This window comes from Sylvia atricapilla, chromosome 6 (assembly GCF_009819655.1).
Source record: "Sylvia atricapilla isolate bSylAtr1 chromosome 6, bSylAtr1.pri, whole genome shotgun sequence".
NCBI lineage: Eukaryota > Metazoa > Chordata > Aves > Passeriformes > Sylviidae > Sylvia > Sylvia atricapilla.
In genome coordinates this window covers 14,861,432-14,889,286 of record NC_089145.1, presented here as the reverse complement: position 1 = coordinate 14,889,286, position 27,855 = coordinate 14,861,432, and the positions used below count along the sequence as shown (strand labels likewise).

Here is a 27,855-nt window from a genome sequence, read left to right as displayed (position 1 = left end):
ACTTTGCTTCAGGGAAAAATTATATTTCCTGGGCTTTCCTGAACCTGCTAACCTTGTCAGTCATAATTAGACGACAATGTAAATGTTCTGCGAATTCTGAGGAGGCATTCTCCAAAAAGAAATCTTACCCATTTCTGAACACTTTGAAATGCAATTTCTCATCCAACTTGGTTCTCACAAATTAAAGACAAGCCACAAAAGACAAACGTAACATTATTAATACAGCTCCAAACTGGCCATTTATCATCCTGGCCGGTCACTCTGGTGCCTTTGAAAAGAATTCCAACCATCTGCTCAGCCAAGGTGAGTTCTCCTTTTCCATTAACATTTCACAAGAAGCAAACCAATGCAGTGACTCCAACTAGTGCTAGACACAGCATAATGACAGAAAAACAAACGACTTATCAAGACTCACACAAAAGGAGCAAAAGGTTTTTAGATGAGGAGAGACTTTTAAAACTGGAGTATCCCACAACAAGGAAGAGCTTGTCAATCCTAGTCTTTGGAGTCCTGAAAGTTTCACTTCCACTTTTCCTGAAGTGAAACTAAATACAACAATTGTCGTTTCAGTAAAAAAACCACTCCCTAACAAATATTAACTAAAGAGTTTCTCAAAGTGCACCTGAACTGAGCCTGCCTTGAGCTTTCCCCCACTAAGATAATGAAAAGACTTCTTAAAAAGCCAATCCTTTGACAACAAGAAACGTTTCACTTCAATGAGAATATTACATGAGATGAATAAAGAGCAAAGTAACTTTTAGTAACAAAGAAAAAGGGGCAAAAATATTTGTATTTACAGATCCTTAATTGGAATGTCAGAAATTTCCAACCCTTTACATACCATAATGGTATTTCATACTTGCATGACTGGTATTCCAAGTTTACATTTGCTTCATTAGTGCCAAAAATTATAGTACTACCCCAGCCCTCCCTCCATATGGAAGCGAACAGTACAACTTATCATTAAAACACGACCACGAAAAAAATGTCCGTAAAAGTCCGAAAGTTCAGGCGGGAGTTCAGGGGAGCACACCGACGGCTTGGGAAAGCCAGCACGGGAGACACACTGACAGGTGAAAGCGCGGACGGCGCAGAGCAGCGCACGGACCGAGCGCACCCAGGAGCTGGGGGACAGCTGTTCCCAGGTGACGCGGAGCTCCGCATTTTCCCGCTGAATGCCGACATTAACCCCAGAGCCGCGGGGAGGCACAAGGCGAGCGGCGTCCCGCGGGACGCGCACCCAGCGCGGGGCTCTGCGGCAGCGGGCCCCACGCCAGCGGAGCCCGGGGAACGCGCAGAGCAGGCGACACCGCCGCCGCCGCCGTGACAGCGCCGGGGCCGCGACCCCGGCCCCCGCCGAGCCGTGACAACCCCGGTCAGCCCTCGGCCCGGCCTCGCCGGGGGCCCGCGGCGCCGCTCGCCCACCTACCGTGCTCGGCGCTGGCGGCTGCTGCCATCCCGGCGTTCCTGCTGCGGCTGCCTCCGCCGGCCCTCGCCGCCGAGCTGATGCAACAGCGCGTCCGGAAGTGTCGCCCCGCCCCGCCCGCGCTACGCTACTTCCGACCGCCGTCACCCGGGCAACGGCCCGGCCACCGACAGCGCCGCACGGCCCCGCCACAGACAGCCCTGCACGGCCCCGCCACAGACAGCCCTGCACGGCCCCGCCACAGACAGCGCCGCACGGCCCGGCCACAGACAGCGCCGCACGGCCGGGCCACCGACAGCGCCGCACGGCCCCGCCACAGGCAGCCCTGCACGGCCCCGCCACAGACAGCGCCGCACGGCACGGCCACCGACAGCGCCGCACGGCCGGGCCACCGACAGCGCCGCACGGCCCCGCCACAGGCAGCCCTGCACGGCCCCGCCACAGACAGCGCCGCACGGCACGGCCACAGACAGCCCTGCACGGCCCGGCCGCAGACAGCGCCGCACGGCCCGGCCACCGACAGCGCCGCACGGCCCGGCCCCGCCACCGACAGCGCCGCACGGCCCGGCCGCCGACAGCGCCGCACGGCCCCGCCACAGACAGCGCCGCACGGCCCGGCCGCAGGCAGCCCTGCACGGCTCGGCCCCGCCGCAGACAGCCCTGCACGGCTCGGCCCCGCCGCAGACAGCCCTGCACGGCTCGGCCCCGCCGCAGACAGCCCTGCACGGCTCGGCCCCGCCGCAGACAGCCCTGCACGGCTCGGCCCCGCCGCAGACAGCCCTGCACGGCTCGGCCCCGCCGCAGACAGCCCTGCACGGCTCGGCCCGGCCACACACAGCCCTGCACGGCACGGCCCCGCCACAGACAGCGCCGCACGGCCCGGCCGCAGGCAGCCCTGCACGGCCCCGCCCCAGACAGCCCTGCACGGCACGGCACGGCTCGGACCCGCCACAGACAGTCCCTCACCGCCCCGCCACACACAGCCCTGCACGGCCCGGCCCGGCTACAGACAGCCCCGCACGGCACGGCCCCGCTCGGCCCCGCCACAGACAGCCCCGCACGGCACGGCCCGGCCCCGCACAGCCGGGAAATGGCCGCCCAGGGCATCGCGGCCACCCCGTGAGCCAACAGCACCGTGCCCCGGCTCTGAGTGCCTTCCCCAAATAGCTCTCAAGACGGAGATGACACCGCCGGCACAAAGTCGCAGAGTCAGTTTCCATCTCAGCCAGATTTTTATTATTGTGCTTCGAGCATTACAAAATCGTTTTGGAAATTAAAGCATGACAGTAGTCTTTCAAAAACAGCACCAGTTCCCGCCGCTCAGGTTGAGACAGCACAGCAGTGCTACACGTTAAGGGATGCCCGGCCACCTTACTCGCAGGTGGGCATGTAGCACCTGAGTTTAATATTTTATAGCACAAAGTCAGGAAGGTCATGTAAACATGAAAACAACAAAGGCGTTGCATCCCTTCTGGCTGTCTGTATGAGGTGAGGAGGGTATCAGATCTATTTCTACTTGCAATTTCTGATACCCACATTTAAAGGAAGTCTAAAGGCACACATAGGTACACAGCTACATTTTTGCAATTCCTCATGAACATTAATCTTCAGCTTCTACTTAACGTATAATGTTATTACTTTTTAAAGTGTTTAATGTGTTGCAATAAATAGTATCTAAATGCTTCAATGCATCCAGTAATATAATAATACATTGTTTCTGTCCCAGTCTGTTTCTCCAGATGAGAAGCATCTGATAGTATTATTCTTCTCCATTAGGACATTTAGAAATAATTTCATCAATGTCATTTTCCTGTAGAACAGTTTTCATAAGCCGCTTCCCACTGGTGGTGGTGGTGGTACTTCCTTTATAAAGACATCAAAGGTGTCTGTCACTTCTGCAAGAAAAAACACAACACAAATCGGCTTGGATTTTAAAAGACTGGGTTGGTTTGGTTTTTTTTCCATAGCTCAAATACATACTTTCCCCTTAATTTTCAGCCAATACCTACACAGACCAAACAGCAGCACCAAGGCAGGGTTTGGCACCTAAGACGCAGCAAGACAAGTTTTCTTCTCAGTGGTCTTGAAAGTAGCTAAAGGTATTGGTGCATGTCTCAGAAGTGGTCTCCTAAGGCAGGACACCATCCAGTAAGGGTGGTTTTGAGGAAGGCTTCATTGGCTGGTGTAGTGATTTCATGTTCACCTGTTTTTGTTTGCTAAATTTAGTGTAGAGGTTTAAGTGTTAACCCATGACAGCTGGGATGTTCCTTTGGCAGGGCTACTGAAGAGGAAGTTTGAACCACTTCACTATGCTACTGGCATAGGCTTGCCACACCAAGACCACCACGAGCAAAACACATTGCCTGAACATCCAGCACAACAATTTGCTGGGCACGGGTGGATATATGGGGGTTTGATGTGCTCTTCCAGGTGAGGAGACATTTGACAGACAGAACTTACACTCTGACCTACACCTCACTCAGTAAAGCAGAGTACACTGCTGCAATGCAGACTTGTTTTAAAACATTTTTTAAAAAATTGTACTACTCTTATTCTTAAAATCATGACTGTGCTATACTCCCATGCAGAAAGTCATGCTCCAAAGTAGAACACTTCACCACAGGGATTATAAATGCAGCAATAATCCTGCTTCAGCATATTTTATAATAAACTGGAAGCCTTATAGGTCTAAGCAATATTCATTAGCCTCTTTATACTATTCCTTAAGTAGACTAAAGTCAACAGGAAAAAAAAACACAAAAAACAAATTCCAAATTATGGAATACTTACTATTTTGAGAAAGATCTTTAATGATTAAGTGGCTTGGTTCTTGTAGCTGTAATACAAAGTTGGACCATTGCTCCAACAAATCAGGGTGTTTCACTCACTGTTTTTTTTTACCTACTTGACAGCTTGCTTTTACAGCACACACCACACACAGCAAAAAGGGGAAGGGGGCAGATTTCAGAGCAGACCTGGAAGTACTGGCTTAAAGAAAATTGCATGGTGAAACAAACACGCTGCTGGCTCCAAGGCAACATTTGCTGCTATCGCAAAAGAGTAGCTTTTGTCAGGGAGATGAAAGAAACAGAGTAAATTAAATGAGGGATTGAAGGTTTTTCCCCCAAAACTATCACTTCCTATACTTCCTATTACATCTTTAAGGCAAACTTTCCTCTGTTGCTTTGCCTGAAAGCTCCAGGAAGAATTAAGAGCTCAACTAAAGGGATACCTATATTAGAGAAAATATAATAATAATTTCACACACATACACTTATCCTACAATTTGTTGGAGTTCTGCTTGGAACATTAGGTAGGGCATTCTGCTGAAAAGCAGAATTCTGGACAGATTTTGCTGCCAATGAAGATTTAGCAATCCTCCTCAACCACACTGTCATACAGCACTTCCAGCTCCTGCACAGGACAGTGCCCTGCTCAGAAACCACACTACTCTACACCGTCTTCTTCTAGGGAAAGAATATACTTGAAGTCGCCAAATGTCAGAGAAATAAAAGGAGAGCTGATAATTTAGCAAAGTTACAGCCTTGACAGAATTAGACTTCAAATTCCTACAGAGCCTGACTCTCCACCTCCCTGGCAGTTCTGCACCCTCCAGACTGCAGGATAAGGCTCACAAATTACCTCCACAAAACTGCAGGAAACTTTTCCTGTTCCTTTTAATGTTTTAACTGACCAGGATTGCTGCTTCCTCCCCTCTAGGTACAGAAGGTAGGGACCCCTCCTAAGACAGGAGGGAATTAAATTGCTTTGCTGCACCTGAGGTGACTGAACAGAACCAGGGGCCCTAAGCCTATCACTGTGTCAAGGCTGACAGTCAGAACTGTTGCCAAGAAGCCTATCAGATCCATGGATGTGCACTACATTGGGCTGTGGCTGGAATAGCTTTTCTGGCAGACTCACCAACTATGATCAGTTGAAAGAGGCCAATGAGCACCCACGTCAATTGCATAGCTTTTGTGAGAGGACAAAGAGGGAAACCAGCAAGAAAGGCTCCCTTCACTTTTATCATTGCCAATTCATTAAACAAATGTAGCCAGGGAGTACAGCACCAGCTCAGCATGAATAGTACAAGCACAAAGCAGAGTAGCATGTCGAGCATGACAGGTGATGCTAAAGCTGACAAGTTTTAAGATTATTTTTTTTTACATGTGGAAAATGAGGATGAGGAGTTTCTGTTCTGCCCCAAGACTTGTATTTATTTAGGTACAGGGCCTTTGTAAGCATAAGGCAGCATGCTGTCTGCTTGCACAGGGACAGTAACCCACAGGTGACACCACCACATGACAAATGTGCATAAGCAGGGACATGAGAGAGAATCCCCGCACATATTATACAAGTAGTTGTATATCATGCTCACTGAAAACACTTTCTGTTTAAAGGTATAAGCACATTAAAGAAGTTGATCTTATTTATACAGGATAATTCTTAAACAGGAAAACAAATTACTGGAACAGCACAGCAGGGCTGACACTTGGTTCAAAATTCAGCATCACCAATTCAAGTTCCAGCAGTTGTGGGAGCCATTTGAGCAGTATGAATTTGCGGGTTCTTTGGAAGGGAAGGTGTGTAGGTGCCAAAATGTTCAGTCTCAGGACAGCATCAGTGTAACTTTTCTTAGGAAATAGGCTTTGCAGCAGCATGAGCATTCTAAGTTCAGACTTTCCATCTGCCTGTGACAGCTTTAACATGAGAGATAAGTGGCACCATGCACCAATTTGTAACTGCATCATTCTACAACCATTTTATTCAAATTAAAGGGATGTTATATTTGCCTATTCCTATGCTACAGCATTTTGACCAGGTTTTTTTGTCATTTCTTCATCAGCTTTTATAAACAGATGAAGTGCTGCAAATCTGGCCAGGGTGTGAGGGGAGACACAACTCAACAAAAACACCAGGGTGTTTGACATAATTGAGCGACTTATGGACCTTAAAAAAGAAAGAGCAGAGTTTAGGGTGGGCCTTTGAACATATCTTTCAATTCTGCTTCTTCAGTCTTTAAGTATTTTTGACATAATTAAAGTGCATTTAACTACTCAAAATGTCTAATTAGTAACATTAAACTAGAGTGCATACACTGGGTGGGTAATGCATTGGTGAAGGACATGACAAGCTCCAGAGAGAAAAAGTGCTGTATACACACTTTGAGAAAAGTCTAGATATTTTCCTAGTTCCTCATCAAGACTAACATTTGTTGTGTAAAACTGAGCTCATTTTTGCCTTGTGCTGGTAGGGATGTAGTTTCTAACCAGAGAAGCTAAAGCCAGCCTGTAATTACTTCACTCAATTGTGTATTTATCTTGCAGAATACTAGATCAGCAATAGGCTTTTTCAGACTCAAACAGTCAAGGCCTTGAAATAGTGTTTGACCACAGGATGCCAGGGTATACGCAGCTTCAAGCTGGAACACATGCCAGCAGCCTCAGGTGGATAAACCCTTTTTAGGGATGGTACTTTGGGACTGGCATGCTCTGAGCCCTGAGCAGACCCCCTTCCTCTTTTGGGACTGCATAGGACCAAGAATTCAGACTGTCAGGTCCTGGTCTGTAGCTTGTGGCATGAGCCCAAAGGTAGGAAGACTCAATCACTTTACTGGATCAGGAGTCATTAAGACTTATAAACAAATAATTTGTAGTCAACAACAGTGCAATGAGAGCCCCAACACCACCATGCAGGTAAACAACAACTGCAATCAGTTGGGGAACACAAGTTTGAAGCAGCAAAAAAGAAATTAATTGGATCAAGGCATCACTTGGAGAGAGTCTGAAGTGAAAACTTGCAATTAGTCCAAGTTTTTTTCCCCACTTCCAAAGCATCCTGGACACAGGCTCTGAAATGTTTCCAATTATTGACAAGGCCAACTGCAGCAGACACATACAGCAATTGAATGCATCAGACACTTGCTAATTAAAATCTGACCTTGTATGAATCACAGCTTGTTGCATCACAGCGACACATCCTACCAGAGATCTACAATGAGACAAATGTTGAGGGTTACGTATCAGGTACAATTCTGCTGTGAACAATTGGACTGAGATGAAACACTTGATCCATCACATACTCACCCAACCTCCCTCTTCATCAGTTGAGGCAGCTGAAAAACAAAATAAGTGTCTAAGAAACTTATAGGAATTGCAGCAACTTAAACATAGCTGAATTCACACAAGACTTAGATGCGATAGAACCTTTTCTAACAGAGCCAAAGCTTTTAAGAGCCATTTCGTTTCTTTGACTTGTCATACATTTCACCACAGCACTACTCTTAGCTTCCACCAACAGCACAAGCACTGTGCCTAAATACAGAGAAGAATCTTGCTTAGTTTGGCTTTTAAGCCACTCTTGCAACCTTCTCTACTCCAGCTTTAGTTTCTCAGCATTTTTGTACACTATTGCAATACCGGAGAAAAGGCAGAAATTGTCTTTACTGCAATACAATCAGTAAGACATGATTTCAACAAACTTAGCATTTAAAATCCAAATTAGTTTTTAGTATTATTTTAACCACACTTGTAGCAAAAATACTTTAATACACAATAGTGGAAATAAAAGTTTCCAAGGTAAACAGCTCAGTTTCCGCTAAAAAAGAAATTCACACAGGACTTATTAACTTTACATTCAGATTAAGAGGTTCAAATCACTAAAGGGTACCAATTTGTAGAAAAAAAAAATCTCCATAGCCAAACACATTGAAAGTAATTAATGATCTAATTAGTTGCTTCTTTTTGCCCTATGCATCTGAACCCACACACAGGTTTTTCCTCTTTGCCAATACAAGGCAAGTGTATTGGAGAACTCCTTTATAAGGATCTTGTGATAATCTTGCTTTGAAGCAGAGGCATTCTTATCAGCAAGGTAAGAAAGCTCATAGCTAAGGACTATGCATTTTATTTACCAAACAAACTACTCTTCATTTTACAGGACTTGCTAATTTCAATCACATGCTAAATGAACTAGAGCTTAAACCAAATCCCTTGTAAGGCAACACAAGAACCAGGGATAGCCCTAGTGCATGCTTGGCCTAACTCTGGAAAGCAAATTTCACAGGTAATAATCTGGCAGTTACCTCTATTACGCTTCAGCTTTTTAACAATTAGGAAACACAAACAAATTAACACTGCCACCGTCATCACCACAATCAGTGGAATAACCCAATCAAAAGCTTCCTTCCCTGCAAAACAAGAAAAAAAATAGTAAAATTAGTACTGAAACAGTCCCCCCAAAAGGTATTCCTTGCTGTCCTAGAGTAAAACCTAAGCCTGAAACTAATACAACCATCCAGATAGTTTGTCCTGGAAAAGGCATTGGGACTCTGAGGTCCCCTGAGCATGTGAGTACTTGTTGGCACTGCACATGATGATCCCAAAGGCAGCAGGAAATTCTGCAGGGAGCTGCAATACAACATCTACAAGTTTTCTGGAGAGACACTTCAGGGGAAACAAGTATGCAAAAGATGATACCAAACTTCAGGTGCTGTAGCATGGACAGCGTGAGTTCCTGGCAGAAGAGGAAGCTACTCCAGGCACAGTAAATATCTTTGCACTATCCATAACTTTCAACTGTGACAGCCTTGCAACTTTAAGAACCCTGGCAACACATGTAGCTTTTCACACCAAGTGAAACCTCAAGGGTTTGGCCCTTCAACAAGCAAGTAACCTTAGCAAGTAACTCAGACCACAATGAAGCTGTGGTTAAATATGTCACAGTAGTTGAAACCACTTTTACAAACCAAGCTGAGTGAGATTTGTGTAGCAGACCTTGACTGGGTAAGGCTGGGTCTGTAGTAGCAGTGGAATTCGGAGCGATTTCTTTCCCGTCCGGATGCCTGAAGTGGATGGTAACACAAGGTTGTATCAACATTTCCAGAGCAATACTTAGCTTTGTCCAGACCTGATTCTTTTTCAGGCAGAGCTTAGAACCATAAACAGAACATGCATAAACTTTGAGAGAAGTGCACCTTTAAACAATCCAAGATAAGACAAGATAAAATAAAAGCAAAGCAGATAAAATTCATGTATGTTAACTTCTAAGTGGAGGGGGAAAAGAAAAACCCACAGAGAATAAGCATTATTCATGCACAGTTAGTTTCTCTGACAGGTGGTTCTACATCCTAAAATTTTGTGCTGGGTGCTAGAATGTTCATTCAAGTGTGTTTCTGGGGAACAACCTAAAAACATGAAAAATGCAAGTTTACAGCCATAAGCAACAAGTGCAGTGATACCCCAATCCACGTCTTTCTAGGTCTCAACATCACAGGTTTTGACATCTAAAATTTAAATGCATGAATAGTTGACTTCAGGGCAATTATTCACAGCCTGACAACACCTGTGAACTATTGGCACAGATGGGGCCACAGGTCTAACATTCCCTAGAAGGAAAATGGTGACTTATTCTCAAACTTACATTTGACTGTTTCTCTGACATATTTCATGGTCCTTATGAGGACGGGAATACCCTGGTTTGCACTGGCATTCAGCATCTTGTGTCCGAGTACAGGGTCTCAGAGTTACCTGACCTAAAAATAAAATTAAGTTAGCAAGTGCACAGATTATACTCAGGCCATAAAGGCAATTTACTTTTAATTTCAATATGCTCAATGAAGACCAGGTTTTTCCACATTAAAAAAAAAGGAAAAATGGTTAAGGTTTCATAAAGTTGGTACCCTCTTTGCACTGTCTGCAAGGCAAGCATTCCTCCAAGCCATTTGCGTGGGCAGTAAAACCTTTTCCTTCTTTGCAAGGGTCACATTTTCCTCTCGAATGTGAGGTATTGCAGTGATCAGCAACAAAAGTACCTGTGGAAGAAGACAACCAGCAGCAGTAGCAGCAATCTCAGGGAATCTTGACAGACAAGAGGCTAAACCAGGATATTAGAACACAAATTTCTGGGGAGAGTTCAACCCTTCCTTGCAAATCAATTGCATGCCACATGAACTGAGCGATACAAGAGAGTCAGGAGGCAGAATTGCTGCCCAGACAGGGAGAGGTGTAAAGACGACGGAGATTGTTTGCCAACATAAACACATTTGCTGAAGCTAGGATGAGCCCCTGCAGCAGCTCAGGCAGGGAGCCATCTGGATGGCCACATTGCAAAATAAATGGGGCAAGCCTAGGGAGAATTGCTTTCAAGAAATTTTTTTTCCTTTGTTTGAACCCCACCTAAACGCACCAGTAAGCTTCTGACACTTCCAAGAGGTTTCTTGGTGCAAAACCTGTTAACTCTGCACACATTGAGCAAGGAAGGGAGAGCAAAACCATACTGAAGCTTTGCCTAGAGAAATAGCAGAATTCTCCTAGGCTAGTTCTTGGCGTTAACTAAATCACTTAACTTCAAGAACTTTATCCTTCAACCACAAGCAGAGGCTTCCTGGCTGGATGTCAAAGCACCTCTCCCAATCATCCGCTGTAGCATTAAGGAGTTCTCACTTCAAAATGGAGCCCAGCTTTTACAGTACCAAGAAGTCATCATAGCTCCAACCAGGCTTGCACTTCCACAGGATGCAATGTAAGAAACAATAGCTATCAGCTGTAATTGCTCAAAGTCTTACCTGCTTCACAAAATTCACAGCAGAAACCTTCATGGAAGTATTCTCTCTCCCCACACTCCGCTCGGGCTCCAGGCAACGTCAGTAGCACAACCTACAGTGAAGGCAAACAAGCCTCGAGTGATTCATCCTCCCAGAAGATGGTAACTGTCCTGTCGAGATTAACTTGTGAAGACTTGGAAACACATTCAGAAGTTTATGTAAAGCCACAAAGCAAACCCGAAATAATTTCTACTAAGTGCTGCAGTAATTGCCATCACACAGCTGGGGTTAAGGCGGCACCATGCAGAGGCTGATAAATTTTAAGCAACTATTGCTACACATTCCTGCCTCCATATAAACTTCTGTTTTCTCCCCACTAGCTCACTGCAGTGTTACTGCAGACACCAAAGTTTCTGTGGTGTGCAAAGGATTAGTTTCTCCCTTCCTTCATCTTTTTAATTCATCGTAATCAGAGCTAATCTCGCTCCTGCAAAACTGACGAGACGCCGCACAGATTAATCCAACATGTCTCACTGACTCTAATCTTAGGCAGAAGACAAACCGAGTCATTAATAATGCTACGGAAGCATTGGGAATGACTTTTTTTAAGAGGAAGAGCCGTGCAGGTTCCGGTCACTCCTCGGCAGCGCCCCGCGGACGCGCGGCGCCGCGTCAAGGTATGTCCAAGGGAGGCGAGCACATGCTCGGTCGGGACACCTGAGTCACACTCCTAGCAAGATGCGCCCCATACAGCCCTCTAGAACCAAAGCAGGAAAAGCAGGAAGGGGGGAAGGGACGCCCCCCCCACCTCCCTGGCACTAACTGCCACCAGCAACTTCTAAGCTAAAACCAAGACAGTCCCCGTCTTTAAACTCTCTCCCCGGTAGACTGAAATTCTTCCCCATAACTCTGGGGAAGTGAGAAAACTTCCAGTCTCACAGTTAAATAACATAAGGACTATTTAAAAAAATCACTCCTGACTTTCTCCCATTTCCCCGCCAGAAGAGGAAAGGCGGCCGCGAGCGCGTTAGAAAGGGATACCGTGAGACGCTACATACTGTCGTTTCCTGAGGGCTTTGACCTCACGGCAGCGGCACTGCCGCAGGTGTCCCGAGGCATCAAACACGAGCAAAAAGTTCGGGAAAGTTACTAAAGTCTTTTAATAAAGAAAAGGATAGAAAAACCCACAAGGCTCTTTCACGCTAGAAGTGGAGGGAGACATACCACACACACCCCCCCAACCCCCCCCGCCAAAGGCAGAATTGGGGTTCTGGCTGCGGGCGGCAGGCAGACAGCCGCCCCTACGGGCCAGAGTCCCACCCTACGGGCCAAAGTCCCACCCGGCACTCACCAGCAGCAGCCCCACCACTCGCCCCATCGCAGCTTCCATCACGTCTCCGAAGGCACGCCGGGCAAATGTCCTCTCGTTAGGGAACGGAGCGCGGGCGTGGGCGGGGCGAGGCGGGCCGGGCAGTACCGCCAATGCGGGCTTTATCTACTTTCTACCAACCCTCACCTGTGACGGACTGTCCATCCTGACCACAGAAAGCAGAGGGAAAAGCTGTAAGGAGAATTTTCCCAGCATTACGTGAACGAAGTGTATATAACTGGGTTTTCTAAAGCCTTAAAAAGGTGCTCACGTTTCTTCTCCTCAGCAGTTACTCCTCCCAGAGAAATAACGTTTCTGGCCATGATTTTCCTCAAGAATACTTTTCGTTTCCCATGTGCATGTAACTGGCACGTAGGAACATTCATCTCCAGATGTTGAAATTGGACTACAACTAATGGCACAAGGATTCATAGGCTGTTCCTTTTTGGGTTATCTTTTAATCCTCTGTGGCAGCAGCCCTAATTGTTGGAAACTCTTCCTGTGCTGATGCTTAATTAGTTTGTGTAGGTTGATAGTTCCTTTCACTGAACTGCTGCTCTTATGGTTACAGTGTTAATTTTACCCAACTGCAGTCACAAGTTCTAGTGAAATCCCTGTGTTTGGTAAAAGGGAAACAATCCAAACAATTTCCAGCACTCACATTGACACCTACTGAAGGCTGCCTGCTCAGCACTGCTTCACTTTGATTCAGGGGGGCTTGGGTTGTTTGGGGGATTTTTCTGTTGTTTGGTAACCATTTCCCAAAGCCAGGATACAGTTGTACCCAAGGGATGTAAACAGCCCTACAGATATAGGAGAAGCTCCTATCCATAACTCAAACATATGGTCTCAAACAGGATGAGTGAAGAAGGCTGTGCTGACAGCCCAGAGTTGTACTGACTTGGTGAAGCATTCAAAGGGGATGAGTGAATGTGTTTGTACAGCTTTACATGCAAACATTTGGATGTATCCATTTTAAAGCTGCATATGGAACTTGGCACAGCCTGGCAAGCAGAGGCAATCCCCTCTCACTGAGTTCTACACCACATGTGGCACAGATCAGACTTGCTGGGAAAGAATGACTAGGATGATGTCCTTCAAGATGGCACCCAATCTGGATACATAATTGTGGAGGTGGGCAGAGCCCCGGCCGCTCTGCCCCTGGAGGGAGCCAAGCTGAGGAGTCAAGAAAGGATTTCGCAACTTCACCCTGAGTCACCAGGACAAAAAGACAGGCCTCCTAGCTACGGTGACCTGTCTGGAGACCCACAAGCACCCTCGGGATTTTATGTAGATCTGTTACAATTGATTGGTTCTGTACCCTTTTCCTCCCACCCTGGTATCCCATAAAAACCCCTGAGTTTCCTCTGGTCGGCAGAGGTTCCTCGTCCCTGGATCCCTTTCGCTGGTACCCTCTCAATAAAGTACCACCTGCGGAAATTCCATACGAGACCTCTCTCTCTCTCTCACCACGGCCGGCTAAAAGAGGGGCTAACTCACAAGGGCATGAGCTAAGAGCACTGAGCTGAAATCACTGAAAGCTGAAATCACTGAGCTGAAAAATCACTGCTCTGCCCGATGCTGAGAGGCCCCTCTGTCCAGCTGAGGAGCGCCCTGACCCCCCAAGGAGCTGTTTCTAGCGAGACATCCTTTGGGGTGGCTGTGGCTCTCTGGGTCCCAAGCGGCGGACCCCATCCACCAGCTGGCATACATAATGGTGATGATATTCTTCAAGGTTGTTTCCTCAAGATGAAGAATACTTTGGTTTTCTGGAGATTTTTGCTAATAACAAAGCCACTCCCAACACTTTACTATTTGTGATCTGTTTCCTGATGCTGGCTCCCATCTGGAAGCAATGTCAGCTTTCAGATACTGCCTCTTACCATATCAGAGAGCTACCGTTCTCTCTGTGGAACAATCTATTCACTATCCTCAAGTCCTTGATATAAAAGTTTTTTAAGTCCAAGATAAGTTTGTACATTTGCATGTACAACAATGAAAATTAAGCCACTTCTCTTTCTGTGGAAGTTGCTACAATTAGAAGACAATTTTGACAATTTCTGACAATTTCAGTCAGAGGGGTATCAAACTGCTATTCCTGTTCTAACTTGTGGCCAGGTCTGACATTCTCGGTGGCAATTTCCTATAGATTTTCCTCTAAAAAGTGATTTATTTGTAAAATACTATCAAACACAAACCCAAAAATAATTTGTCAGATAGACTGCCACTGAAAGTTGTGTGTAGTTTTATTTCAACATATCAAGCACAAACAGGTTTCCCCTAACTGGGGAATATGATGAGGAATGTACTTAAAAATTTGGAAACATTTACATTGAAAGATAGCCCAGACTGGCACCACCACTAAGTATTTTAAGGCTGTATATATAGCAGTACTTACCACTTGGAACTACTTCAGGCCAGAAAAGAAAGGCTTAGTATTGTCTGCAGTCTACAGAAAATATTGCAAATCTTTAAAAAATGGTGTAAAATAGGAAGACTATTAACAAGGTTGAACAATGCAGTGGCAAAACCCTCCCTCTCTCCTGACCTTTGACAATAAATGTGCCTAAGACCAAACACACATACACCTACATCGCTCCCATCCTTCTCACCTATGCTGGGGCAGTGGATTTCTCTCTACAATGCTAGTGTGTGATATTATAAAACAGCCATATAGCAAATAATAACAATAATAGTAAGTGACCAGGTTTTACAAACAGGCGTGCGTGTCTGACATGACACTCGAGGGGCTAGACCCAAGATACCATTCAGCTCCATAACCAGATGAGGAGCTTTCACTGAATACTTTCCCATTTCCTAAAGAAGAATGGCTCTAGGAAATTGTGTATATTTACAGTTTCTGTGGAATGGAAAATAAAACACATCCTGAGGTCCCATTCTGCATGGGCTGACTGAACAGATCATGACTTAATATCCCGGGGCTGGATTTTTTGGACCAAGTGTTCTCCCTCCTGTAATTAAAGGCAGCTGGACAGGCACCATGGACATCAGTTCTTTACAGCTCCCCAGCTGCTCTCCCTCACTCCTGAAGCTATGACCCAGGCCACCATGACTTCCAAAATGTTGAGGTGATTACCATTTTGGGGTTACCAATACTGCTGGGTAATTATTAATTGCATCAGAAAATGACAAAACATAGAAAATAAATTGCACAATTAAAGCTACATTTGGCTTCAGCATTAAGGCCCATACAGGTTAAGAGGTCCTTGAAGATGTACATGTAAAAGGCAAAAATGACATAATCTGCAGGAACAAAGTTTTGCAGGTTCCTAGGTCCCTTTTTAACCTCGTTTTTCCACTTCCTTCCACTTCTGCCGTGTTGGTTCTAAAGTGCTTTGGTGCCTCGCTGGGCTCCTTGCGCGAGTGGCCCCCTCCTGCAGCCAGTGATCATTATTGCTGCCAAACGTAGTGATTTTATTTGAAGACATAATTAATGAAGAGTTGACACGTAAGAAAGATGCAGAGGAGAAACCAACAGCGAGAGTCCAGGAGGAAGCTTTCAGAAGAGGCCTTCCTGTGGAAGGACTTTTTGTTCAGAGCACTGAGGTTTCTGCAAAAGAAAGCAATATGATTATTTGTGCGTTAGAGAGAGGTGTGCCTTTACACATGTCCATACCCAGAACTTCCACACCAGGAGGGATCCCTGTACTTGGTGACACTTTGAGGGGTAGAGCATTGTGCCCCCAAAGGCTTTACCTCCCTCTTTTTAACAGGAAGATTAGTGCATCTGGCTGCAGCTGGTTGGCATGGGAAGAGCACAAACACCAAGAAATCTGTTCATCCAGCACCCACTTATAACCCTGAAAGTTTAACCTATGCCCTAACCTTCCCAAATGCAAGGCCTACCCTGGACTCCCCCTCAGGAGCTGCAGTGAAGCTAAAACCTTATCACCAATGACTCTGGCATCCAGCAGTGGTAGGCCTCATGTGTGATCCCACCTCACTGAAGCCTTGGAGGGCTGGTAATACTCCTCCCTAGGAGGGGGTCAGCAGGGCTCCCTGGAGCAGAAGTAGCAGTTAAGACATCCTCACAGGAGTCTGCATAGCAAAGCCCTCTGTCAGCAGCTGGCGTGGTTACTGCATCCCTCAGATAGCAATCAGCAATTTGTATTAAAAAATGGAGTTTAGTGCTTTTCACTATGGAGCCCCGTTTTTCACACCACACCCTTGCACCTGTATAGCAAACTGAGGAAATTCCTAACATGATGGTCATCATGTCTTGCCTAACAGTCTTGCCTGGCAAAGATTTATGTTTAGTCAGGGCTAAAACTCTCAGTCAGGACTATTTTGAGTTGTGTGACATACTTTCTGCTCACAAAGAGAGTCTTAAGAGGAAGAGATTTCCTCCTCACCGTTTCAAGCAGAGCATGGGTTTGTCTTTCTGGTGTGTTAATTGGTTATTTTATCTGAAACATGAACTGCACTCCTGCAGCTCACAGAGGCACTCCAAAAACCACAGTAAGGGGTTAAATGCCACAAGCTATCTTTAGCCCATTAAAATCATTGAATCATGATGGAAAATAGTTACCTGTGTATGTCCTGTTGGGCTTTCTGTAGGGATAAGACAGCTGAGTGAATTTCCTTCAGGTGATTCATTTCTTTCCCACACTGAGCGCACAGGCTTTCAAACCCTGTGGCAAAGTATTGAAGGACAATTATGTTTTTGCATCACCATTCTGGTGGTAGTGATGAAAAAAACACAGCAAATGGGTGGCTGTGATCTAATTGTCACAGCTAGGGGGGACACTTTCAGGGGGAAACATGGGGAGAACAAGACAGAGAACAGAATCTTCCACCCAGAAGACCCAGCCCATTTTGACAGGTTCTGTGACCCTGGCTCAGGTGTTTCCCAGTCAGCTCTAAGAAAACAACACTTCTCAGCTGAGGGGAGGAGAAAGTAGTGCTCACACCTGCCTCTCTTGCAAGTATTCAATAAAGGCAGAGAAAAGAGAGAAACACAGCCTGTTTCCTATGTGTTGATTGGAAAATCAGTGTATTTTTCCAGGAGTTGGGAAGTCCTTGTTATAATGCAGAAAGAAAAACAGCCCATACAGAGAACAGAAAAGTAGAACATTCTCTGTGCTGCCCGTGGGCTGTTGGCCCATGGTATTAACTGGGCCAGGAAATGTCCCATGGCTGGCTCAAGAATTAAAGAACCAAGGAAGAACATTAAAGCCTGACCCAGTGACACCCAATGACACCCAAATACTTGCCATCATCATCTGAGAGCTCTTGCACTGACTCTGGTGTTGAACAGCTGCTCTCTGTGTTCTGGCTGTGGTTGGACGGCTGATCACTGGTTTTGCGGCGCCTGCAGTCTTTGGCAGACCTCTGGATGAAACAGGGATTACATGTCTCAGTCTCTGTCACATTGAAGACGTGTGTGTTTGCTTTAAACAAAACAATTTGAGGTGCTGGGAAACATGTGTGAGATTGTGAAGTTTGATTGCTTTCTCAGCAGCTCCTAGTAGCTGGACTCTGGCAGCTACTTAAGGATATTACACAAGTCCCTCATGCAGAAGGATTTCCCCAAATTCACCTATCCAAATTATTCTTCTTGTAGCTTTAACTGGTACATACTATGGATGAACGTTATACGTCCTTTGCTGAGTTGTATACCCAACTCAGCCAGGTACATAAGATAAAGTTGTAAAAGAAAAAAAAATTAGAATCAAATTCCCCAGCAAAGATTTTTCAGAAGGCGTTTGAAGGATCTAAACATCACAGAATTTTTATGCCTGGTTTCTTGATGTACTTTGGAAAGTTTCTCCCTCTCTCTCAGATGAGCAAACCAAACACATTGATTCAAACTTTTCACTACAGGGTCTGAAAACCTCAGCTTCCCCACTGAATCAGAGACATTCAGATGTGGGATATTATAAAAGAAAAGTCTATGTCCATAGTAAGACAGTTTTTCAGTGTAATATGGGTTATACTTAGCTAGTTTAGCAGCTCTACATTTGCAAAGTATGTTATGAATGACATGTATCACTCCAAAGATGAAAGCACTGAAATAGGCGAGCATTATCTCTGTTTAAGGGGAAGGATGGAAAGACTTGTCTTGTCTGAGAGAGAGTGAGTGATAAAGGCTGATGGCAAAGACTGAAACTGAAGTCAAGGGATCTCAGTTGTGAACTCCAAAACCTATGGGAAGTTTTCTGCTTTGGAAACACTGAAGTTCAGCTCAGCCATGCAAAATTCCGTGTAAGAGTCACTGTCAGTAACACTGGGCAGAAGAAAAATGCCAAAATTGACAGAATGAGTCAATCAGTAATTAATTTGGAGCTAATGATAGTATAATACTGCAGGTCTGTGGTCGCAAGTTATATTTACCCAAAACAAAACTTTCAGCCTATGCTGTGCTTACATGGAAATGCTGTAGGATAAGGCCTGTGTATCTAAACAATCATAAAGAATATTATATTCCCCAAAACGGGCTTTTTACCTTGTGCCGTGTAATTTGATTGTTTATGCATGTTGCTTTGTGGTTTGACATCCTTGTGGACAAGTGTCTTTCCATTGTTTGAAGTATTCCATCCTTCTCAAATTGGGCAATGTCATTCAAAGGATCCCAAGGTCTTAGACTTTTGAGACCAAATGAAAAAAAATCATCAGAAAAGCAAGAATCCCACACTAGGTGTGTTAAGCCAAATACATTAACTCCACATGCATCAAGGGCAGGCAATCACCCCTGAGAGTAGCTAGACTTTCCAGATGCAGTGACAGGACTAACAGGTAGTTCCCTGCACATTCACAGTTCCTTGCAATAAATAGGTGAGGGGGTTCAGTCTCCAGAGGCTTCGCCCTTCTTGCCGAAAGGAGGAGAACACAGTTGTTAACTCCGCTCTGAACAGTGCAGAAGATCTCTGCTAAATTACTCCACACTTGATGGCAGCAATAGGGTTTTACATCAATGGCATAGTTGATTTTCCATTGCCAAGCCCTCATTTCCAGCCATTCCCAATTAGTATCGTGAATATATAATCTAGTAACGACATGAAGCTCAGACAGGGCAAGCTCTGGACATGTTTCAGGGAATGGCAGGGCTCCAATTACAGGTCTGCAGCCCTGCTTGCACCCCTGGGAACTCAGGCAGTGAGATGTGTTGGGAACCCCAAGCCTGTAGGGGAGTTTCTAGGAGATAGAGGACATGATTTGTATTTGGAGTGAGGTGTGAGCAATTTCAGACTGGGCCCTTTGGCCTGTGGGCTTCTTGGGTTTGCGGGACCTGCGGGCCTTTGTGGCGCAGTAGAAATTCAGGTTGTGGCGCAGCAAAACCTCTCTTTCTTAAGGTATTTCGGGTACTAACGAGTGTTCACATGTAGATATATAGTGCTAACACAGTAGCCACCTTAAGGCGGCAAATGTGTACATTCTTTGTGTACCCTGTAATATTAATAAAGTTGTAAAAGGATAAATATGGACGCACAAACAATAAACGTCAGTACGACATTTATCACTGCATCAGTGTGGATGTGTCATAGCTCAGTCCGACCTCTCAAAGTGACCCTAACTTTACAAGCCCAGCACTCACTCCTCGTATTTGTAGTGCCATTCATTGGTGCTGGCATCGTGCCGGAACAGCAGCGGTTTCCACTCCGTGCCGCTTTCCCTCCGCTCCCGGGCAGCATTCCTCTGCTCCTCTTCCAGCACAAACTTCTCCTGCGTCGCCTTGTGTTGATCTCCTTTGTTTATTGCACTGGTAACATGCTGCCAAAGCCTAGGAATAATCCAGGAAGGAAGTTAAACCACCTTAGAACCAACAATGTATTTTGCCAGCTGGAACTTTAGAGCAGAAATGTGCCGGGGCTACTGATACTCCAGAAGAACTGTATCAGGATAGCTCAGCCTCTGTTTTAGCTTGGAAGTGAAAGGAACTGAGAATAGCAATACTGAATGCTGTATCAGTGACCTGCTGAAGGAACCTTCTCTCACATAACATCATCTACAACCATTATTAAATTCTTCAGTTGTCTATGTGAGTCATAAGGAAGTTGAGTTCAACTCACTGGGATCCATGGCCTCTTTAGAGGTGACTGATGGAAATCTGTTCTGCGCCTCATCCTTTCAGGCACTTCTGTTTAGAACTCTTTGTGTCAATGTCTATCCCCAAAACAAAAGCTTTAAATATAAAGTTTAGAAGCACTGGAAAATTAATTTATGTGCATATCTTGTAGGTGCACATGCACCTCCTATACAGGATTAATAACCAGATCTTTAGGAAGCTGATTCAATGCACAAGCAACAAGCATGTCCTCGTGCTCACAAGCTGCAAGCATAAATACAGGTTTTCACTCACACTTGTTTGCAACAGCCAAAGGATATGGGATCTGTCATATGAGCGGTTCTCATTGAGCATCTGCCCTGGGGAGAGGATCTGCCTTCTACCAGAGAAAAATCAATACCTTTTTTTTTTTTACTATGGCCAAGCTGTGATCAGCCTCTCCACAGTTCCTCTAATCAGAGCACTTTAATCTTCATTTCAGATTGGAAATACTTCTGAGACTAGCAGCTAGCCCTCCCAAAACATTACTGTATGCTTTAGTGCTTAGAATGTGCACAGGACATCCAGGCTGTTCCAGTGTTCCCAGCTCCACAAAACACCTGTCTACCATTTAGAAGACGAATTCATTACTGCACTTAATCTGGAGCTTGCTGTGAAGCTCTTAATTTAAAAGTGATCCTGACGTTTTCATCATATTTCTATCACCATATATTAACACAGCACTTCCAAAAATGCAGCCTCTTAGATAATGAACTGAACGCAGAGCAATGCCTTTGTTCCATTTTTAACAAGTCACCCCCCTATTTCTGTGTATGAATCTTTTCTCCCAGAAATGTAGGAAACTCAGTGAAGAAGATGAGGGAGGGAGGAGTGAAACAACAGCCAGAGAAAATATTGTGGTGGTGTAAAGCCTGTCCTAAGGAATGTAGTGGTGTAAAGTGTGAGTCCCCTAATTCTATGAGCCTTAGAGAGACAGCACAAATTTTATGACAAGGGTAAATTATTCCATCAAGAGCTGCATGTGTGAGACAATGAGACCCTCCACTGTGAGCTGCACAAGAGTATGAGCTTCAGAGATTTTCAAACAATTGTGAAAATAGACAATTTTCAGCACTACAGGGAACACGAAGCAATTCAGGCAGAATACAACCTGGATTAGATGGCAATTTATTCATGCAACCCTAAGCATAATATGGAGTTTGGTGGAATGTCCATTAAGAATCTTTCCCTTCTGCCTCCTACCCTTGGATGCATGTACCATTATTCATCTCTGATGCAGCAAAGGGAGTCAGCTCTGGCCATAAACTCTGGTAAACAGAGAACTGGAGATTCTTTGCCCACAAGACCAAGCTTCTCCTTTAAAAGTATCTCCCTCTGAAGATCAAGATGTAAATGTACTGCATTCTGCCCTGCTCTGCAGAGTTAACAAATCTGCTCTGTAAGTTACAAATACAGACTTTATTGCCCACAATGCCCACTGCTGTCCAAACGAAATCTTCACGTGTTTTTATTTTCATGCAATCTCTATCTGTAGAAAGGTGAATCTTTTTAGGGTGATGTGATGCAACACCAAAATGAGATGTCAACAGAGAAGGGGATAATGTAATGCAAAGGCAGGCAGCATGTGGGATGTTGGCTGCCATGTGCTGATGTGGGATGTTGGCTGGCAGTGGCTGACCATAGTGGAGAGAAAGCAAAACTAATCTGCAGCTAATTTAAGCACAGCTAATTGAAAGCCAGCCAGCTCCACATAACTTAGCTCAACACATAATGCTCTTGTTAAATATCTGTACATTGTGCATTATTTATTTATTTCTTCCATTTCCTAAGTGTATTGGGTTTGTATAGCCAGGACTTTGGCAACATGGTGCTATGAATGTAGCTTCTGGGAAAAGCTCCAGGAGCTCCCACAACATCCGGCCGAGTCCTGATGGCTCCAAATATGGACATGCTGGTGGCCAACGCTGAGATTGTTGTAATGCCCCTGGGATAATATACTGAAGAAGAGATCAAAAGAAAGGTTGTGGCGCGGTTTTAATTGTGACTAGAGAAGAGTGGGGCAAGACACATGAGAGCAGCAGCCCTGCAGACACCAAGGTCTGTGCAGAAGAAGGGGGAGGAGGTGCCTCAGGTGCCAGAGCCCAGATTCCTCTGCAGCCTGTGGTGAGGACCATGGTGAAGTGGCTGTTGCTCTGCAGCCCATGGAGATCCACATGTCCCACAGAGCCTGTCTGTGAAGGACCCCATGGAAGACTGACCCACACTGCAGCAGTTTGGTGAGGACTGTTGCCTGTGAGATAGACTCATATTGCAGCAGTTTGCAGAGAGCTGCTGCTTGTGAGATGGAGCCATGTTGGAGAAGTTAATGGAGAACTGTCTCCTGTGGAAGGGACTCCACAGTGCAGCAATGAAGGACTCCTCTCCGTGGGCAGCAGGAGAAGCCACGGGTGATGAGCTGACTGAAAACCCCACCCTCCTGTCTCCTTGTGCTACTGGGGGAGGAGGTAGAGCTGTGATTGAGGGAGGGGTAGGGGTGGTTTTAGGGGCTTACTTTCCTTATCTTACTTTACTTATCTTTATCCTGGTCTGATTTTTTACCAACAAATTTATTTTATGGTTAAGCCATAAAATGGTTTATGGTTTTGTCCTCAATGGTGAGTGATGAGTATTTCTCATAGTCCTTATCTCAACTGACGAACCATTCATTAAATTTTCTTTCCTCTGTCCAGCTGCAGAGGAGAGTGAGTCGCTTTCGTGGGTACCTAGCATCCCGCCAGGGTGAAACCACAACACTAAGTGATGTGCCAAAACTACATTTTTAGGCAACCTAGATCACCCTACAAAGCTTGGCACAGACTGCATTGGAGATCCCAGCTGAGATTATGAGGCAGGGTAAAACATCTGTTTAATTACATTCATTCATAAAATCCTGTTACGTGGTTCACTCTGTGGGTGCCAGAACTTTCCACAATTCCTGCATCTACTTTAAGAGCTTGTGGTTGAAATAAGCTGCCTTAACAAGATATCCAACCTCAGGATGACATCCTGCCCTTTTATAAAATGCTCCAGCAATTACAGAGATCTCTGGAGCGCAGGCAGGATTGTTATTTTAAGCAGATAAAATGTAGCCTCTACTATTTCTCAGCCCAGGTCTATTTCAGAGCTGTACTTTATGGAGACACTCCAGAGTTAATAGTCTAGAAAGAAATAGGTAAATGGCTGGGTAATATGTGCCAACAAAGCAGGTCACTGCCTTTCCAGGACTGTGCTGAGGAATTGGAGGAGCCCTGCTGATCAGAACCCTGCTCCCAGGAGAGAAGCAGCAGTGAGATGTTCCCCAAGCCTCCCTACCTCTCTGACTCAAAGTCCATCTGCTCCTCAAACAGCACAATGTGGCGCTTCAGTCTCTGCCTTCGCACTTCACTGGTTGGGTTCCAGAACATTTCTGTGTTCCCATTTTTCAGCTCGTTCATATGCACTTCTCCATCCTGAGAAGGAAAACTAAATTAATTAATGACAGTCAAAACACCAAGGCAGAAATTAATCCTGACAAATCAAAGTTGCTCCTGGATGATGATAAGGGATACCTAAGGGAGGCTTCTTTCCTCCTCTATCTGATAAAATCTCACTAAACACTTCCTGAAAGTTTCTGAAATGAATGAAGCAAGCATTGCCAGAAACAATGGCTGCATTTATCATTAATCAGAGTAGAACGGGCCTTGCTTCCTTCTATTAAGTCTTGTCCCCAGACCTGAGTGCCCACAGAAGCCTTAAGATATTCTTCTTTCACCACTGTTCCTCCCACCTACCACCCAGCACATATAAACAAGATCCCTGGTGCCTTTTTCCAGTCTCCCTCAGGATAAGGAAGGCAGGCATTATTAAGCACCACTACATGCATCTCATACAAGCACTCAGCTGCTGCTACGACCCTAGGACTGAGAAGCATTGGGATTTGCTTCCCTTCTTTTTTCAGATGGGTTTTCAGGTCCTGAGGCAGGGAATTTACCATTAAGATGCAAGGATTTCTGTCAGGAAACTGGATGGTATCAGAGAAAAGCCAGGAGAGCAGGCCAGTACTCCCAGTGTGGAGGGAGGAGAAGCAATGCTGTCCCTACCCCATTGCACGGCCAGCACACAGCTGCAAGCAGCAGCTTACAGAGCCACCATTCCAAAGCCATTTAACTTCTTTTATACATCATCTCAGTACATCAACCAGTTCTGTGCACCACAAACAACCAGGACAAAGATCAAGGGAGGAGTGTATAAGCAGAAGGCTGGGAGCTCAGGAGCTCAGTTCTCCTGAGCCACTCAACCCTGTGGCTCAGGAGAACTCCTGGATGATGGGCTCTCATGGGCGGTGTTGGCAGAACCCACTACAGACAAGGTATGCCACAGCCCAGCACAACTCACCACTGACAGGGCTCATCCTGCAGGACAGGGAGCTCAGAATGGGGCAAATCCCTTGTACATGCCTAGGAAGGGCAAATGTTGGGGTACAAATCCCCCTGGGCACCATTCACACAGGCCCAGGAGTGTCCAGAGATGTGAGGACTGAGCTAAAATCTTCAGAAAAACTAAAATATATAAATTCAAACAGACATGAACTAGAAATGCAAGTTTAGTTTTAAATAAATAGAGGATTTTAAGTGCCTTAGAAATGAGAGCCTGTTAGTAAGTAAGAAGGAGACTGAGTAGCTAGTTTTTAGTTCAGTGATACTGCCTTTTGCAAAGTCAGTTGTATTCTGGTCATAATAGAAATAATGTAGCCTTGCTAGAAATTCCTAGATGGAGCAGACAGAGCTATATACATAGAATTCACGTGAGAATTCACAAAAACTAATGCACGCCAATCTTAACTTAGGATTGGTCCAGCAAGGATATAGAAAAATAGTGTATGTACCCAATTGGCTAAAATTAGAATAAAATGCACTACTCTGAGAACACACACACACAAGACTCACAGAAACACTGATGCCACTGTTGTTGCTACTGCATGGACTCCTACTGATAAGATGCTCAAGGGACACAGACAACTGATGCCTCTACTGCAGCTGTGGCTGCTGCTTCTGCTTGGGACTTAGAGACTTTATGTTAGAAGGCTTCTGTGTACTGCTATGGACTCTGATAACTTTGCCTTCATGGGACTGATCTAACAATGCAATAAAGGACTTCTTTTACAATTACTCAGCTTCTTGTCTTCAATGAAGACGTGCCAAAATCTTGGCAGGCAAACCTCCCAATTTCAAAATGGTCATTAGCTTTTTACATAAAAGACAGATTGCCTGACAGAACAAGTCCAGTCCCAAAGGTCACTCTGTGGTTAGGACTCCACTACAGCAAGGGCATTATCCAGGCACATTTCACCTGGCCTACTTCAAATACCTCCTTCAAATGAGGCAAATCTTGTCCCAGAATTGGCAATTTCTATAGACTGGCAAGGGAGCATAGGCCAACTGTAATGGTGATGTAGATGCCCAAATGTTGCTCAGAGAAATACCCAAATGTCTAGCCCAAAGCCAAGGTTCACTGCTTTTGTTTCAGGTACCAGGAGTTCCAATCAAAATTAGGCTACATCATTCACTATGTGACTTCTTCTTGGGCTTTGGCTCTCAGTCAGTTGTGCCTACTTGGGTACAAAGTGCCAGTTGCTCTGCTGACTGTTTTGACTGAGAGAGACAGAAGTAGCTATAAATGGCCATAGATATAAGACCCTCACCAAATCAATGTCTCTGTCCTTCAGCTGATGAACAGGGTAGTGTAACTGCCTTCTACCATAAAGGTTTGATGTGAAAATAATTCAAAACCCTCTAAGTTCTTCCCTGATCCCTATCCAACTGAGGAAGTACTGAACACAGCAGACAAAAGGCAGCCTCAAGATCTTCGCAATCACACCTAATACACTCTGTATCTCCTGCCATCAGTGCTTGTCCTAAGCCTCAGACCCTAAATAGAGAACCACTGGTTTTGCTGGAGAACCTCCTGCTGTTCCCAGCTTGAGCCCAGGCTCTGGGAGGGCAGCGTTACTCACACTGCAGATGGATGGGACTATTGAAGTGTAAATGACCTCCAGAGGTACTGTGAGAGGAGTGGCCCAGGCTCTGCTCCCCTGCATGTCCTGGGGCTGCTAGCAAGAGGCAGGACAGGGCCCTCGAAGTGCCCATTTCAGCCCCTGCCAAGGGCTGACACTCCTCCCTGGAACCCTGTCAGCAACTTCGATTGTCAAACGTTACCCAGTGTCCTGTGAGAGTCGCTAGCACTTCTTCTCCACATTTAATCTTCCCCGAGATTTGATTAATGCTCGTGCTGCCACCGAAGAAGGGCTGTCAGGGGAGAAGAGAAACAGCAAATGTGGTCAGTCTAGTGAGGACTGGAAAGGAGCCAAACACAGAGATGAGAGGAGGGAAGGAAAATGCAACTGCTTGACTTCCACTGTTTCTGGGGAAAGGCAGAATGAATTCTAACATGGATTCTGTCTCACATTGTGCCCCCTTCCTTTTGTTTGTAATATCACAAACACTGTAGTTGCAGTTGTGGAGATAAGCCTTGATGTTCATTAACACTCAGGAATGCAAGGTCTTATCTTTATTAGAAATATTGCCATTATCTTTTGTCAGCCAGACATCAGGATAAGTGTATGAACAACTCCTTCCCAAGGTCCTTTGCACCCTGGTCCAAAGGAAAGAGAACCACTAGTGATGAATCTTCCTGCTTATGGGACAGCAACAGCAGTGTGGCACTGCTGATGACTTCATGTGTGTCAAGTCTCTAGCATGAAGAATCTCTGGTGAGCAACAAAAAAAGCCCCCACAGACCAAAGGAAAAGGTATTTCTAGAGTCAAGGAAAAACAGATCCCAGAGCAATGGAAAATTCCATCCCAGCTGCTGAACACATGAAATGCAAGTAAGAGTCTGAGCAGCTCTTCTAGTCACAGAACATCTCCCTTCAGACATTTTAGCAGGCACTTCCTGAAAACATTTGTGCAGAGAAATGCTTTCTCTGTGTGTGTGTTTCAATAACAATATAAACCCAAACTTCACACAACACCCACGGATAAAACAGTCACATGTATCTCAAGCATCAGTCTCTGCAATCCAGCAGAGAACTAGCACATATCCAAATTTAAAACAAAGTTAAGGGGTTTACCTGCAACTGCACACAATTCTACTAAAATAGACAACTAGAAGAAATGCTCAAAGCAGAGCATGTAATTACATCATGGGGACCTCTCTGAGACATGTTTGGATGAATCACACTGTTTTCAAGCCAGAAAAGAAGAAGCACTTGAGGCTCTAAAGTGTTTGTTGGTTTGAGATGACACCCAAGACAGGGAAATATCCCACTGGCCTCAAGACAGTACACCAGCCCTATGGGAAGAACGGGCTTTAAACACAAGTATGTGCAAATGTCAGGGAAGTAGATGAGGCAAGAGTTCCCTTTTTAAGAGCAAATAAGGACAGAAAAGTATTACTGCCCTCAAACAACTCAC

The 27,855-nt window shown here is 45.4% G+C and overlaps 3 protein-coding genes across 5 annotated transcripts in view; all 3 read right to left on the bottom strand.

Moving 5' to 3' along the window:
• The window catches only part of CARS1 (cysteinyl-tRNA synthetase 1), a 31,526-nt gene extending 30,000 nt beyond the window's left edge, over positions 1-1,526 (bottom strand). The window contains exon 1 of one of the 3 annotated variants that reach the window (XM_066320878.1): positions 1,430-1,526. In XM_066320878.1, the coding sequence (XP_066176975.1) occupies positions 1,430-1,457 (28 nt within the window). In that variant the 5' untranslated portion in view covers positions 1,458-1,526. The remainder of the gene's footprint in view (positions 1-1,429) is intronic. The other 2 variants (XM_066320877.1, XM_066320876.1) reach the window with 2 other exon arrangements.
• Positions 1,527-6,161: 4,635 nt separating this feature from the next.
• LOC136362421 (tumor necrosis factor receptor superfamily member 26-like) lies at positions 6,162-12,348 on the bottom strand. The gene is made up of 9 exons (XM_066320887.1): positions 12,322-12,348; positions 10,992-11,082; positions 10,107-10,238; positions 9,848-9,959; positions 9,202-9,269; positions 8,511-8,615; positions 7,513-7,541; positions 7,367-7,417; positions 6,162-6,376 (listed from the first exon to the last, which is right to left on the bottom strand). Exons 1-9 carry the CDS (start codon positions 12,346-12,348, stop codon positions 6,269-6,271), a joined length of 723 nt encoding a protein of 240 aa, XP_066176984.1. The 3' UTR covers positions 6,162-6,268.
• A 2,219-nt stretch (positions 12,349-14,567) lies between these two features.
• Positions 14,568-27,855, bottom strand: part of OSBPL5 (oxysterol binding protein like 5) — a 135,449-nt gene continuing 122,161 nt past the window's right edge. Inside the window, exons 17-23 of the mRNA XM_066320874.1 lie at positions 26,599-26,688; positions 23,717-23,853; positions 19,895-20,080; positions 18,806-18,944; positions 17,574-17,691; positions 16,889-16,991; positions 14,568-15,910 (exon numbers count right to left, since the gene is read on the bottom strand). Of these exons, the coding sequence (XP_066176971.1) occupies positions 15,775-15,910; positions 16,889-16,991; positions 17,574-17,691; positions 18,806-18,944; positions 19,895-20,080; positions 23,717-23,853; positions 26,599-26,688 (909 nt within the window). The 3' untranslated portion in view covers positions 14,568-15,774. The remainder of the gene's footprint in view (positions 15,911-16,888; positions 16,992-17,573; positions 17,692-18,805; positions 18,945-19,894; positions 20,081-23,716; positions 23,854-26,598; positions 26,689-27,855) is intronic.